Here is a 13,070-nt window from a genome sequence, read left to right as displayed (position 1 = left end):
GCGTTTTTCTGTGCAAGTGCGTAAGCACATGCCTGCATATGGACATCTGCTTATCTGCCTTGGATGGTGTTAACCGCACTTATGTAAGCACTGCCTGTTGTGACAGCTCATATTTTCCCATGGTTAAACATCTGAATGCTGAATTAGTGAAAGTAAAATTCATGCAGTTTCTCAATGTCATTTCAGATGATGAATCATAGTTTCATCAATTTTATTCATAAGTTATTTTAGTCCTTTCCTAAGCAATATAGAACCTGCTGTGTATGAAGAAATGAAAACAGCCACAGATATAACTGACCAAACATCATGCTCAAACATCAGCTGCTGCTGCTGCTGCTGCTGCTGATGATGATGATGATGGTGATGATGATGGACTGTGGTACTAAATCATCCTTTGCTCCCCTATACTGGATAAAGCCACTGTGTTTTCATTGCTCACCACTAGATGGTGATGTGGAACGGTCACTGTCACATCAGAGGGGGGTGAGGAAGAGACCATAATACCAACTAAACTGGTACAAGTCAGTACCATTTTGTATTCCTCAGTCAGTTGAATTTAAACTTTGTTTTAAATTTAATTTAAAATGTGTAGAATCTGTATATAATAATGTTACAAAATCAACACACATACAACACCTTTTAAGTTTTTCTATTTTTAATAGATATAAATATATAAACATTTACATTAAGTAGCATTAATTATAAATATTGTATCATACAATTCAGTCCACATATCAGTGGATAACAAACAGATTGAGTTAATTCATGCGCAAACTAGAGCAAAGCACAATGGCACAGTAATGAAATTAATAAACTTGTAATAAGATCTTTGAATGTAAGAGATTCATCAACTGCAGGCACTTGGGCGTTGTGTGTGTGTGTGTGTGTGATCATGTGTGTGTGTGTGTGTGTATGTGTGTGTGTGTGATCATGCGCGTGAGGTCAGGCTCAGTCCCTCCACCCAGTCCAGTAGAGTGTCCAGTTCTCCCACAGCCTTCAGTGCTGCCTGCTTTGAGTCCAGCTGCTCAGGAGGACAGAGAGAGAAATTAATGAAAGAGGAAGATGGGTTGGATGATAAACATAACTGTATAACAGCAATTTTCTATTAGCTTTGTCTTGTTTGTGAATGTGTGTGTGTAGGGTGTAAGGTGTGTAAGGTGAATGTAAGTTGGGGTGTGGGTGTTTGTGTGGGGACTCACATCATCAGTTATCATTTAGTTAGGGGCCTTATGTTTTCCATAAATCATCCTAAAAGATTCAGTATTCTGAAACACTAATAGCTTTCTTCATTTGTGACAATGAAGTCTGGCAAAAGTTCTTCTTTTGTTGCCTATTTTTTCATATATCAGGAGTTTCATTCCAAAATCAGATATCCACTTTTTGAAAACAATTGACAGGTTCCTAGAATATGATCACTGCCATCAAAGTAAAACTCATTATAGAATAATATTGAAGTTACTAGACCTTTAATTACAAAATAGCCACATTTTTGAGTATGTATTTTTATGCCTTCTTTTCAAATGACGTTCAGGCAACAACTTTTTTTTTTCAAAATAAATATATTTCATTTTGGAACAAAACCTCTCATATTTTTTTTCTTTTCTTATTTTTCAAGATTCCCTACTAAAAAAATAATTTAAAAGCTTTAAAAATATATATATATATATAAATAAAAAAAAAGGGTTTTGCTCCTCAGCACCCTCTACAGTTCAGAGTGGGGATGTGGATGCTGTGTGTGTTGGGTAGACAGGTGGATTTTTTATATACTACACACCTTAATGAACTCAGCATGCAGGGAGTCTATTGTTCTCTGGGTTTCCTCTCCACAGTGGCAGTGCTGAACAACAGAACACAGTTAATGCAGTGTACTGGATACTTTTACACGATGTGCATCTCGTCACTGAGCAGCTGACTCACACACAGTCGCAGGTCTCTCCTGATGCTGAGGAAAGCGTTGGCCAGGGCGCTGGCAGAGCGCTGGTGTGCTGCCTGAGTGGAGCTGTAGCTGCTGAACACTCTCTCAACGTAGAAACGCAGCAGGAGGCGCAAGAAACAACACGTCTCCCCGTCCTGCCAGACACACACTGAAGGTCAGTTTACACATACACACACTCATACACACATACATATTGCATACACACATATATACACCAGCTTTATGCAGCCTTTAGCTCAAGGCAGAGAAAAAAATATTACATTTTTGAAACAAAAAGATTGGATGGAAAGCACATAACCATCACTACATGCACAGACAAAACAAGTTCTCACCTGAACGCCCTTCATCACTGGTCTCTGCAGAAGTTTCACTGCCATCTCACTGTCCCCTGCTATCTGCATGTTTAAAGACCACAGAAGAAAAAGAGTGAACCTCTCATATGTGAAGTGGGCAAGTTTCCAACCCAAAGTATGTGTTGTGAACAGAATGTGCTGTTTGAATTTGCATGTTCTCTTTTTTCACTGCAAAAAATCTCCATCTTAACAAGTCATTTAGTCGATTCTCGAGTCCTCAAATCATAATTTTCTTAAAACAAGTGAAGAAATCTTCCAATGGTGTTAGATAATTTCACTTCCAATGCAAATCAACTTGTAGAAGTGTCATTTTCTTGATAGTAGTGCAGTGATCTGCCTTTTCCTGACTTGTTTCAAGATATTGACGCACATTTCTAGAAAATTCCTGAAACAAATGAAACTGCATTGGAAACAATGGAGTTATCTCACCTCATTGGCAGAATTTTTCTCTTGGTTTAAGAAAAATAAGATTTGAAGGTTGAATATGAGACTAAATGACTTTGCAGTGTTGTGTTTGTGTTGGAGAGAAGGGATTGTCTGTATTTGAATGTTTGGATATTGTGATTGATAAGGTTTGTTGGTGTTGAGTTTGTGGTTGTGTGTGTGCCTGGGTGTGTGTATGGGTGTGGGTATTTGCATGTTTTAAACTCACCGCATTTGGCCGTATGTCAGCATAATATTGGCGTAGCTCGTGTGTGTGAACACTGACAGTGCAGCTGCCCAGATGCAGCCTGCGACTGTCCACAAGTTCAGCCAGACAGCTCAACAGGAGCAGCAGGCAGAGGGAGCAGCTGAACATCTTCATCACTATGGCAATCTGGAGGGAAAACTAACAGAAAACACCTTGTTCATATTCATTCACTCACCTCTGATATTTTCACTTTTAATTAGAACTAGTCTGTTTTTAATGTACTGTATGTTATGATATACTGGGTATTCCCGCTGCAAAAAACATGTAAATTGGTTCATTCCCCATTCAGGCCAATGCAATTTCAACATTTTTCGATGTGTTATCAATGCTTTGGTTTGATCTCAGCATTTTCTATGAGTGGAAGACATTGTGAAAAAAGCAATATTGGAGATATGAAGTTCCTGTGGAATGCAGTGTCACTGATATGATGTTAAGTCATACATTGAAAAATAATGCTTTAAGATGACGTGTCTCAGACAATAAGCTGTGATAGTGATCAATTTGACCAATTCAGAAGAACCTCATCTCTCCAAATCTAAGACACTAAACAGACATAATGAATGAAAATAATAAAACAAACTGATTTTCTCATATCATTTCCTTCATCACGCCTCTATTGGTACATTTCAATTAAGATCCTCTTAATTGAAAGGTCACTTACAGAGAGTCAATTAGATTATGTAGAAAAGTACTGTAAGTATTTGATATTGGTGAGTGCTCAAAATTTTGTACTCATACATCACACCTCTACTACGGTATGTTTACATTTCATAAGCCAAGACCCTGTTAATTGAAAGGATTCATTGAATTACAGAGATTTCTATATGTAGAAAAGTACTCAATATTGGAAAGCACTTAAAAAACGTTTGTACTCAAACACATATATGGCATCAGTCTATTTCATAAGTTGAAGCCAGGGGAAATGCTGTTATGTTTTGTTTTAAAATTCAAAGCAAAATATGATAAGTCGAGACGTTCAGGTACTTGACCATCACCCATCACCCATCACCCATCACTGTGACCCAAACCTGCACCAGCACAGCTTGTGTGTAGACTCACCTGTATGTCCTTTACTCAGAGGAAGAGTCCTGGGAAAGATGTGTCTCTGTGTATCCATGCTGTCTCTTCTTATAGTGGAGAGAGGGGGATTTTGACAGGTATTGCACAGGTTTGACAGACACGCACACACACGCACACACACGTATGCTAATTGGTTTACAGGAGGAGGAAGTGTGTTGCAATTAAAGGAATTGCCAAATGACGTCTCAATAACTGATTTAAAGAAAGGGAAAAGGAATGATCAAAGCTTTCCTGTTTGCTGATGTGATGTTGTCATTGTAGAGAAACACCTTCACAGGTACAGCAGTGTGCTTTATTATAATTTTCCAGTCAATCATTCCTTACAGTGCCTTCATTCTGTGTGTTATTGTCTTGTTGTGCGTTCCTCATCATAAAGCACTAGGCTTTTTCTAAAACACTATGTTTTCTTTATGTTTCTTTACTTTTTCTTTATGTCACCATGTCATTCACAATAAAACTAGGTTCAGGTGGAATTTCAATATATGAAGATTTTCAATGCAAAATCCTGAAGTTCATCATTCAATATCTTTAAAATATAGTAGCATTAATTATAAATGTATCACAATCTGCTTTAATCTTTTGCTGTCAATCATTTTAGGTGTCTCTTTTTTCAAACGATCTCATTTTGGAACAAAACCCTTTATATGTTTTTGGTTTAAAACCTATAAACCTGTAAGTCTGGAAAGGCATGAACTACGCAAGATGAACATGTTTAAAATATAGTCTTTTAGTCCGTGTTGGTCTGGCTTTTAGTGAGAAAGAGATCAGATTTGCTTCGAGCGGGTTTCCACTGGAAACAAATTGTTTTTGTTTTGTGATGGGCTTCTGACCGGGGGCCTCTTCTTCACTGCTGAAATCACTTCCAGCTGTTGTTTCCATCTCTGTTCTCAAATGCTGCATTATTTCTACATTGTACAGCAGAAACAGAACATCAGCACAATGTGAGAGATTCCTCTATACTTCCTTCTCCTCTTCCTGAGGCACACTCTCACTGGCGGTGAGTTCACTCCTGTCAGACAGGTCCTTATTGGAAATACTTACCTGACAAGCTTGTCGGCACAGGTAAACTTTTTGGTAACTGGTGAAAATGTACTTGTAATGGAAAGAATTGTGATGAAGGAAGTCCAAAGGAACAGGAATGACCTGTATTCAAGGAGTAGTATTAATTGCTTTTAGCATTTATAATAATGCTGCAATAATTATGCAACTGCAAAGGTTCCACACTTCCCTCTAGGAAGTAAAATATGTCAGAGCCTGTCAGGTGACAGCTCTTCCCCTCTGTGGAATGCTTAGTGTTTCTTTCCAACCACTAGAGGTCGTCACAGCGCTTTATGAACATGAAAACTTCCTCTGAGGATCCACATTTCTCAATCCTTGGCATCGTCCGCTGCTGGCAACTGTCACTGGACTAAAAGACACTTCGGAGCACTGATGTTTCCTCTTCACAGGCCCCTATTCTTCCACTTTAAAATACTGAATGTACAAAATATTTCTTCCTGATATTGTCTCAAAGCTTTAGCACTTTAGCATATCTAACATAAAGTTTTGTTGATCTAACATAAATTTTGTTGAGGGAGGTGAGAAATTCCAATCAAATGTATGATAACCTTTCATTTACCATAAACATGAATGATCAAAGAAAAGGTTTTATTTTCTATTATTTGTACAAAGCTGCTTTATACAAAAAAAGAATAAAATGACATTTTTACATGGAGTACCTTGAAAATCACAGGCACATCAAGGACAGTTTCAACTACATGGTAGTCATGTTTTAACCTGGATCTCCTTACATCCACAGCAGTTTGTTCCCATGGTGACAGCTCTCCTCTCGTCACGTCTGCCCCTGCTAGTGTTACATCATGTGCCGGTCGTAATGCTGCCATGAGCATAACTACCCTCCCTATCTGTAGCATGTCTGTCAATGTACTTGTATTTTCAGGCTTTACTCATTCTAGTATGTGCTACTTTTGCATCTGTATAATTATAAACAAAAACGTACAGATAAACAGATAAACAGATAAACTGCTACAAAAACCTTATCTTAAATGCTGGTACATCCCTACTTTGAGGAGACCAGTCCTGTAATGTTCTGATGCTCAAGAATCTGGCAGCAATGAAACTTATTATCAAAGTTAATCAGCTTAAACTCTCAAAGCTTTACACAGTTTCTTCTTTATTAGGGTCCCTCTGTCAATAATGCAATTCTACAGTATGTACGTGTGGATATACCTTGTGTTTGCCTTCACCTCAGTCTGTACACAGTGATCATGTGTGCGTGTGTGTGTGTGCATGCATATGTGTGTATGTGACTGTGTGTGTGTGTGTGTGTGTGTGTGCATGCCCCTAGGCCTCCAGGCACGGTTCTTCTAAATGACAATGGAGTGGAGGTGTCTGAAGCACATGATGACATCCAGAGGGACGGGGGGGCTCAGGTGATTCCCGTCCAGACGCAGGTACCTGAGGGACCAGCAGCGTCAGAAACACAGGCGCTTCACATGCCATTACCATTACTCCTACTTCCTAAATCTCATTTGTTCCTGATCTCATTTCTTTGTTAATATTTTTTTCCTGTCAAAGTTTGCCACCATACCAGTTTCCTTGCTGAGTACCGAGATGTGATGTAATGTGACCTACCTTAGTCTGGGCACCAGACTGTGATCGCTGACATCAGCCTGCAGGCTATATGGGCAGATCTGGGTGCCATTGATACCTGCCAGAGAAACAGACACGCAGTTACTCACTATCACACACTGCCAAAAATCCTTCTTAATAAAAAAAAAAAGCCATTTATTTAAGTCTAGTCTCAAGATCTTGTTAAAACAAATCTGCTAATGTAGTGAGATAATTTCACTTGTTTATCTTTATTTATATAGCACTTTTCAAAACAAAGTGACAAAATAAAGCCAAAAATCATAGAAAGGCCTTCGATAAAAGTATGTTCTAAGATGTGATTTAAAAGATAATGCTGACTTTGCCAGCCTGAGCTCCCTGACAGCAAAAGCCTGGTCACCTTTCGTCTTTAGCCTGGACACAGGAACAGTGAAAAGAGCCGAGCCTGAGCATCTCAGGCTGCGCACAGGCTCAAGAGGGATTAAAAGTTCAGAAAACCTTAAAAGTAATCAACAAAATCTTAAAATCAGTTCTAAAATGGACAAATAACCAGGAAGAGACGCTAACACCTGTGGAGTGGAGAGATCCATCTTATTTCTAGATATCATGACCTGTTCAAGAAAATTCTTGAGACAAGTTGAAACAAGTTGATTGAAGAAGTGAAATTCTCACTCTATGGCAGATTATTTTTTCACTTGTTTGAAGTTAGGGTTAGGGTTAGGGATTTATTTATAAGGGTATTTGCATTTGAGCGACTTCCTCTCATATATTCTGAAGATGGTGCTAAACCTACTCTCAATGCTGTTGTGATTGAGGTGCAGGTGCTCCAGGTGGCCGTTGAAGAGAGGAACAGAAGCGAGCTGGTTGTGGGACAGCTGCAGGTCCAGCAGAGTGGATACGTTGAACACAGCCTTAGGAACTCCTTTATCACTCAGCTGGTTGTGGTTCAACCTGATAAACGCCAGGTGACTGAAGCCTTCGAAGTAATTTCTGAACATACGGGTGACAGACAGAGAGCGCAATCTTGATATTTGACATCCTGTCAATGTGTAATGTGTGTGGTGTGTGCGTGCATGTGTTCATCATGCGTGTACATGTGCGTGTTAATATCTTTGTGTGCATTGTACACTTGCCTTGGGATGTCATCGATACGGTTCTTGTCCAGGAAGAGTTGTATGACGCCACTGGGCACGCCAGCAGGCATCTTTTTCAGGGTGTTGTGGGCCAGGTTGAGCTGCATCAGGTTCTTCAGGCTCTTAAAGGTGTTCTTTCCCAGGTCATTGTCACTCAGCTGAGAGGGAAGACAGGTTCCTTCTGGTTAGAACTGCTGATATCTAAACAGGTGCTCACAACGCAGGCACATCTAAACAGAGAGGTTCACCTGGTTATGGTACAGGTTTAGCAGAGTCAGGTGCTCCATCTTGTTGAAGGCACCGGCGGGGATCTTGGAAATATGGTTCCTGTCGAGGCGCAGCTGCTCTAAGCCTGCTGGCAGGTCTGAAGGGACCTCCTTCAGCTTGTTACGGTACATGTAGAGGTACAGCAGCCCTGGGACCTTCTCAAACACCTGCATGAGAGACACAGAGAAACTGCTTTTTGGATGGTTTGAACAATATTAAATATTAGATCAGGTTTTCCTAAAAATAAATTGCATTGGTCTTAGTCCATTGTTTATGTTGTTAATGTTGTTAGTTAGGGTTAAAGTACGTAAACAGAACCCGACCTGTTTGTCTACTCGTTGGATGCGGTTATTGCCCAGGTTGACCCAGCGGAGATCAGTGGCGTTGTGGAACGGTTCTGCCGTCACCTCCGAGATGTAGTTGTTCTGCAGGTACAGGTAGTGGATTCTGGATGGGATGACCGGGATCACACGGAGGTTCCGGTTTTCGCAGTTGAGGGCATTCGGGTAGGAAGGGTGGCAGAAACACTCTCGGGGGCAGTCAGGGAAGATGGAAGGTGGGCCCAGGATAGGTGGGGGGAAGTCTGTGGGCTCCTGGGGCTCAGGCTGCCCCGGTGCAGGAGTCTGGAGGACAGGGGGCTTCCTGCCGGTGGTGGGGCGCTTAGTGGGCTTCCTTTGCCGAGGTCTCTGGGTGAACACTGCCCCCATTAGGAGGAACAGAGCCAATGCAGAGAAGAGTCCCACACCGGCCTTCATGGTCCTAAGATAGGTATCAACAGTTACATACATTAGGTAAAGAAGAAAACACCAAGATACAGCAAAGACATAGCAAAGCAGCCTCTCCCCAACACACACACACACACACACACACACACCATTACCAACACTACCGCCAGCTAGAGCTGCCCTATCAACACATTTGACAAGTACAGACAATCAAGCATTTGTAAAAGTTCTTACAAACACCTCAATCTTTAAAAAAACGACTATACATAAACTCCAAACCCTCTCCTAATTGAATACATAATATAGGCTATGTGCAACGCTGACATTGGAAACATACTGTACATAAGCAAGAGTTTGGGAAGCCGTTCATTTCTGTTTGTTTGATTTTTATGTAACGAGTTAGTCCCACTGACATTAAGAATCCCTTTTTCAATGGAGACCAGGCCAGGAAAGTAGCATCAAGACAAACATAAAAGTTGCAGTCAAACCCTGCCCCCCTTCCCTTAGACAGTTATGCCTTGACTAGAAAAGCCCACAAAGTTTCGTTTGGATCTTAGCCATGAAAACACTGAGCAGTGTCAACCAATACCCTCAGCAGTCTGTTGTCTCATGCTCTACACAGCAGTTCCTCACTCCTGCTGGCTGACGATGCTTTCATATAAACAGGGAGGCTGCCCACAAAGGCTGTAATGTCCTGCTGATCTCTAAAGAGAATGGCTAAGCTACTTGCATGGGAGATAGAGAGAGTAGTCTACTTATCCCTTGTTTTGTTATAATCCTTCTAATCTCTTTCAGAGGTTCTATGACTAAAGTGTTGACCTGAGTGAGTGTGTTATAATTTACAGATATTAATTAATGCTGAAAACCTGTTACATATTACAAAGAGATTTAGGATTATGCGAATAGGACATAATGTTTTTCATTCATAATGTCAGGCTGGCGTATTTTGATTTGTTCTTCCAGTTTAAACAAATGGAAGCTGGGGGTTTGTGGCCGGAGGAAATGAGCGAGAGAGAGCGCAAGCACAAGAACGAGCAAGCAAGAAAGAGTAAGACAGAGTGATTTGATTAATTTGATTTAATTTGAGGGAAGGTGGGGCAGATACTGATACAGGGAAAAAACATTAATCAGAGAGAGGAAAGGTTTGAGGATAAAGGCTCCATTGTCAGCACTGGTCCAGAGGGAGTGAGTGTGGAGGGGAAAACAGCAGGTCTGGAAGGGTAAGGCCCCTTGACCCTGAAGAGGCCCAGCGGAAACCAGATTGAATCCCAATGAGACACTGATGGAGCCAATATGTTACTATTTAAACATTGTAATCACACGAATACTGCAGGCACATATACCTCTCCCATTTTCTCTCATTTTCATTCCTTGTAAAGTGTTGTGGTGATGTATTTAATGGTATTTAACCCTGGATCTCAAGTTGTTTTGGAATATGTGTGCATGCATAATGCGTAATTGTTTTTCGTTCGATATTGTAGTGCTTGTTAGTGTTCTGAAGATTTCTGTACTGTTTCTGTAAACCCATTCCAGGGTGGTGTGGATTCGTGAGGTTCTACTTCACTATACTGTATTTTAGTGTATTGATAATATTGTATGCAAATTCATCCAAGACACAGTTTGAACTTGCACCAGAAAATCAATGAGCAGTGGGGAGGTGATTTGAGGCGTATAATTGATAAATGCTGTAAGTATGTGTAGCAGATGTGTGTAATGTAGATCAGCTTGGCTCTGTGTGTGTAAAATGGAGTGACCTCCATGCCCTCCTCAGTAGACCAGGCCTTCAAGACAGACCACAGGATGGATGCATTAGTTAGAGTGGACAGACAGCACACACACATATACACACACACACACACACACACACACACACACGCACACAAACTCATACACACAGAACTGGAAGAGGATGATGTGCAGATGTTCGACTAACCATCAGGAACAGTTGCGTTGCCATGGAGATAAACCCAGTTGGTTTCCAAGGCTGAGGGACCAGGGAAATAAATTTCTGTTTATCTACACTGCATCTCTTCAAAAGGAGGGGCTGACTGCATCTCTTAATGCTGATCATATTGTATACAGAGTGTGTGTGTGTGTGTGTGTGTGTGTGTGTGTGTGTGTGTGTGTGTGTGTGAGTGTGTGAGTTTGCATGCGCTGTGCATTTTACCTCATCAACATAAGCCTACTGCAAATAATCACAAACCAGCTGTCAAAATACAATATGTTTGAGCACAAATACACCATTAATTTCCATTCGCTTTGCTGCAGTTAGGGAAGCTCCTGGCCAATTTGATAAACATCACATATGAATCACGGGGCAGGAATGAGGCCTAGAGCCGGAACCTGTCCCGCCTGGAAAAACAAATGTGAACTTTTCTCCCAGGCTGATGGTGTTCCCTGGCACTGCCCCTTAGCGTGTGATTTTACTTTTCCCTCTCAGTCATCCAGAGCCTCCCAGCCCCCGGCTCACAGTCACAGCCAGTGTGACCGGCTTTTCATCCCCCTGTGCTGCTGTCATGCCCAGCAGTCTGGCCTGCAACTGACATCTCACAGTCAGAGAGGCTCAACTCACTGGTTTATGCATCTCAGCACAAGCATACCACTATTTCAGTGGGTCAGTGATACCTACAGTGTGTCTCTGCAGTTAATTTGTGACTGTTCTTTGGCCCACAAACAGTTTTAGTTTTACAGTGATAACTATTACATGAATGCCCCGCTCTCCTCCCACCCCACCCACCCAGAATATATTCTGTGTTGCAGGATTGCCAAACATTTTCTCATGTGGGTGGGGCAATACTGCAGCAGCAGGGCAAAAGTTGGAACTACATGTACAGTAACTACATCTGTATCTGCACTGAGGGTATTAGGAGAGACACTGTTTTGTCTGACCAAGTCTTGTTAAAAAAAAGAAATAAAAGTAGAAAAAAAGGTTGTAATCTGAGATGAGTTGAGAGTACCAGGACCAGGACTCTCCACTCTGCACCGTCTGGCTCCTGTAGACCCCAGGCAGGCAGTCTGTTCTCCAGCCTGACTGCACAGCCAGACTGGTCACTGTCACCACTGATTCTCTGTCCCGATACTCGCTACAGCCAGCTGAGCCATGACCGACAATGATTTCCTTTCACATTCTTCACACACTGCATAGAGGGATTTAGAGTTAGAGTTACACCCTCTAAAAATCAGCCTGTTCATCCAGCGATTCACCAGAGCTTGTGTTTTTAAAATATGTGCATGCCTGAGATGCTTTCGTGGTTCCAGACCGTTTCTCTTCAGTTTTACTTTGGCTGTTGGTCAACTCTGATCTAGGAATATAACCCAGCAGCATTTTTAATGACTTTAAACGACCGCTTCATTGCAGAGCGTGTAATATGAATTATCACAAAAGCCCTCTTTATTAAACCACAGTGAACTGCATGGAAAGCCTTCAATCTGGAAAACCTCCATCTGACGTAAACTGCAGAGCTGCTGAAACTAGAACGATGTAGATTCTTCTGCCCCAGCCAAAGTCAGCAACAGGGTTGTTTTCATAAGCAAAGCTAAAGCTTCGCTCTCTTCATATTCTAACTTCGCTGCAATGCCAACTCACTGATGGAAAAAGAGCAAGGTGAAAAGAAGCGGAGAAAAGCAGCAGAGTAGAGCTGTAAGGCAGCTCCCTGGAGGAGAGAGTACCACTTGGTATGGCACAGGGTTTCTATAGAAACACACAGGCACGACTCAAGTGTGCCTCTGCCAGGATTCTCCTTAGTTCACATACACACACACACACACCCCTCTCTGCCTCTCTCTCCCTCTCTCTCCCTCTCTGCCTATCTGTCTCTCTCTCACACACACACACACAAACACACACACACACACACACACACACACAAGCACACTTCTGCCCAGCCTGTGTTCATATCTTGTTGTCGGCCCCCCTGGAAACAACAAATAATGTTTCTTACCTGCCTCTGGTACCTGCCCTCTTTTGTCAAGTCACAAGTTTTGTGTCTTTTCTTCTCTCTGCCTCTCTTACTCTTTTCCTACCCCTCCCTCCCTCTTCCTCTGTTTCTCTCCCTCTCTAACCTCCTCCCATCCATCCCTCCCTCCCTCTCTCTCTCTCTCTCCGTTGGTGGACAAGCCCGCCTGTTGGGTCTGTTCCCTGGCTTCTTTCCCTCTGAAGGTCACAGTGCTTCTTTCTCCCCCCCCCCCCCCCCTTGCCTGGCTCAGGGCCAGTGAGATTTAATCTCAATTCCTGCCTGAAGACCACGGGCTCTTTAATGTGTCTGAACTGTGTCA

General features: G+C 41.9%; 2 protein-coding genes across 2 annotated transcripts; both read right to left on the bottom strand.

Moving 5' to 3' along the window:
- Nucleotides 1-721: 721 nt before the first annotated feature.
- On the bottom strand, nucleotides 722-4,076 carry il19l (interleukin 19 like). Its single transcript, XM_071911016.2, has 6 exons — nucleotides 4,040-4,076; nucleotides 2,942-3,118; nucleotides 2,269-2,331; nucleotides 1,918-2,070; nucleotides 1,775-1,837; nucleotides 722-1,021 (listed from the first exon to the last, which is right to left on the bottom strand). The coding sequence occupies exons 2-6, from the start codon at nucleotides 3,092-3,094 to the stop codon at nucleotides 929-931; spliced, it is 525 nt and encodes a 174-aa protein (XP_071767117.1). The 5' UTR covers nucleotides 3,095-3,118; nucleotides 4,040-4,076; the 3' UTR covers nucleotides 722-928.
- A 1,614-nt stretch (nucleotides 4,077-5,690) lies between these two features.
- prelp (proline/arginine-rich end leucine-rich repeat protein) lies at nucleotides 5,691-12,818 on the bottom strand. Its single transcript, XM_071910658.2, has 7 exons — nucleotides 12,737-12,818; nucleotides 8,394-8,829; nucleotides 8,052-8,237; nucleotides 7,804-7,961; nucleotides 7,464-7,660; nucleotides 6,695-6,770; nucleotides 5,691-6,517 (listed from the first exon to the last, which is right to left on the bottom strand). The coding sequence occupies exons 2-7, from the start codon at nucleotides 8,823-8,825 to the stop codon at nucleotides 6,427-6,429; spliced, it is 1,140 nt and encodes a 379-aa protein (XP_071766759.1). The 5' UTR covers nucleotides 8,826-8,829; nucleotides 12,737-12,818; the 3' UTR covers nucleotides 5,691-6,426.
- Between the last annotated feature and the right edge of the window lie 252 nt (nucleotides 12,819-13,070).

The sequence above is a fragment of the Centroberyx gerrardi genome, chromosome 5 (genome assembly GCF_048128805.1).
Source record: "Centroberyx gerrardi isolate f3 chromosome 5, fCenGer3.hap1.cur.20231027, whole genome shotgun sequence".
Classification (NCBI taxonomy): domain Eukaryota; kingdom Metazoa; phylum Chordata; class Actinopteri; order Beryciformes; family Berycidae; genus Centroberyx; species Centroberyx gerrardi.
This window is presented reverse-complemented; position numbering and strand designations above follow the sequence as displayed.

Coding starts and splice junctions, on each gene's coding strand:
- prelp (XM_071910658.2), bottom strand. CDS start 8,825: ATGAAGGCCGGTGTGGGACTCTTCTCTGCATTGGCTCTGTTCCTCCTA. Junction 8,238..8,393: donor TCCAACGAGTAGACAAACAG/GTCGGGTTCTGT, acceptor TCTCTCATGCAG/GTGTTTGAGAAGGTCCCAGG. Junction 6,518..6,694: donor AGTCTGGTGCCCAGACTAAG/GTAGGTCACATT, acceptor CTGGTCCCTCAG/GTACCTGCGTCTGGACGGGA.
- il19l (XM_071911016.2), bottom strand. CDS start 3,094: ATGAAGATGTTCAGCTGCTCCCTCTGCCTGCTGCTCCTGTTGAGCTGT. Junction 2,332..2,941: donor CTGACATACGGCCAAATGCG/GTGAGTTTAAAA, acceptor TTAAACATGCAG/ATAGCAGGGGACAGTGAGAT. Junction 2,071..2,268: donor CAGTGATGAAGGGCGTTCAG/GTGAGAACTTGT, acceptor TGTGTCTGGCAG/GACGGGGAGACGTGTTGTTT.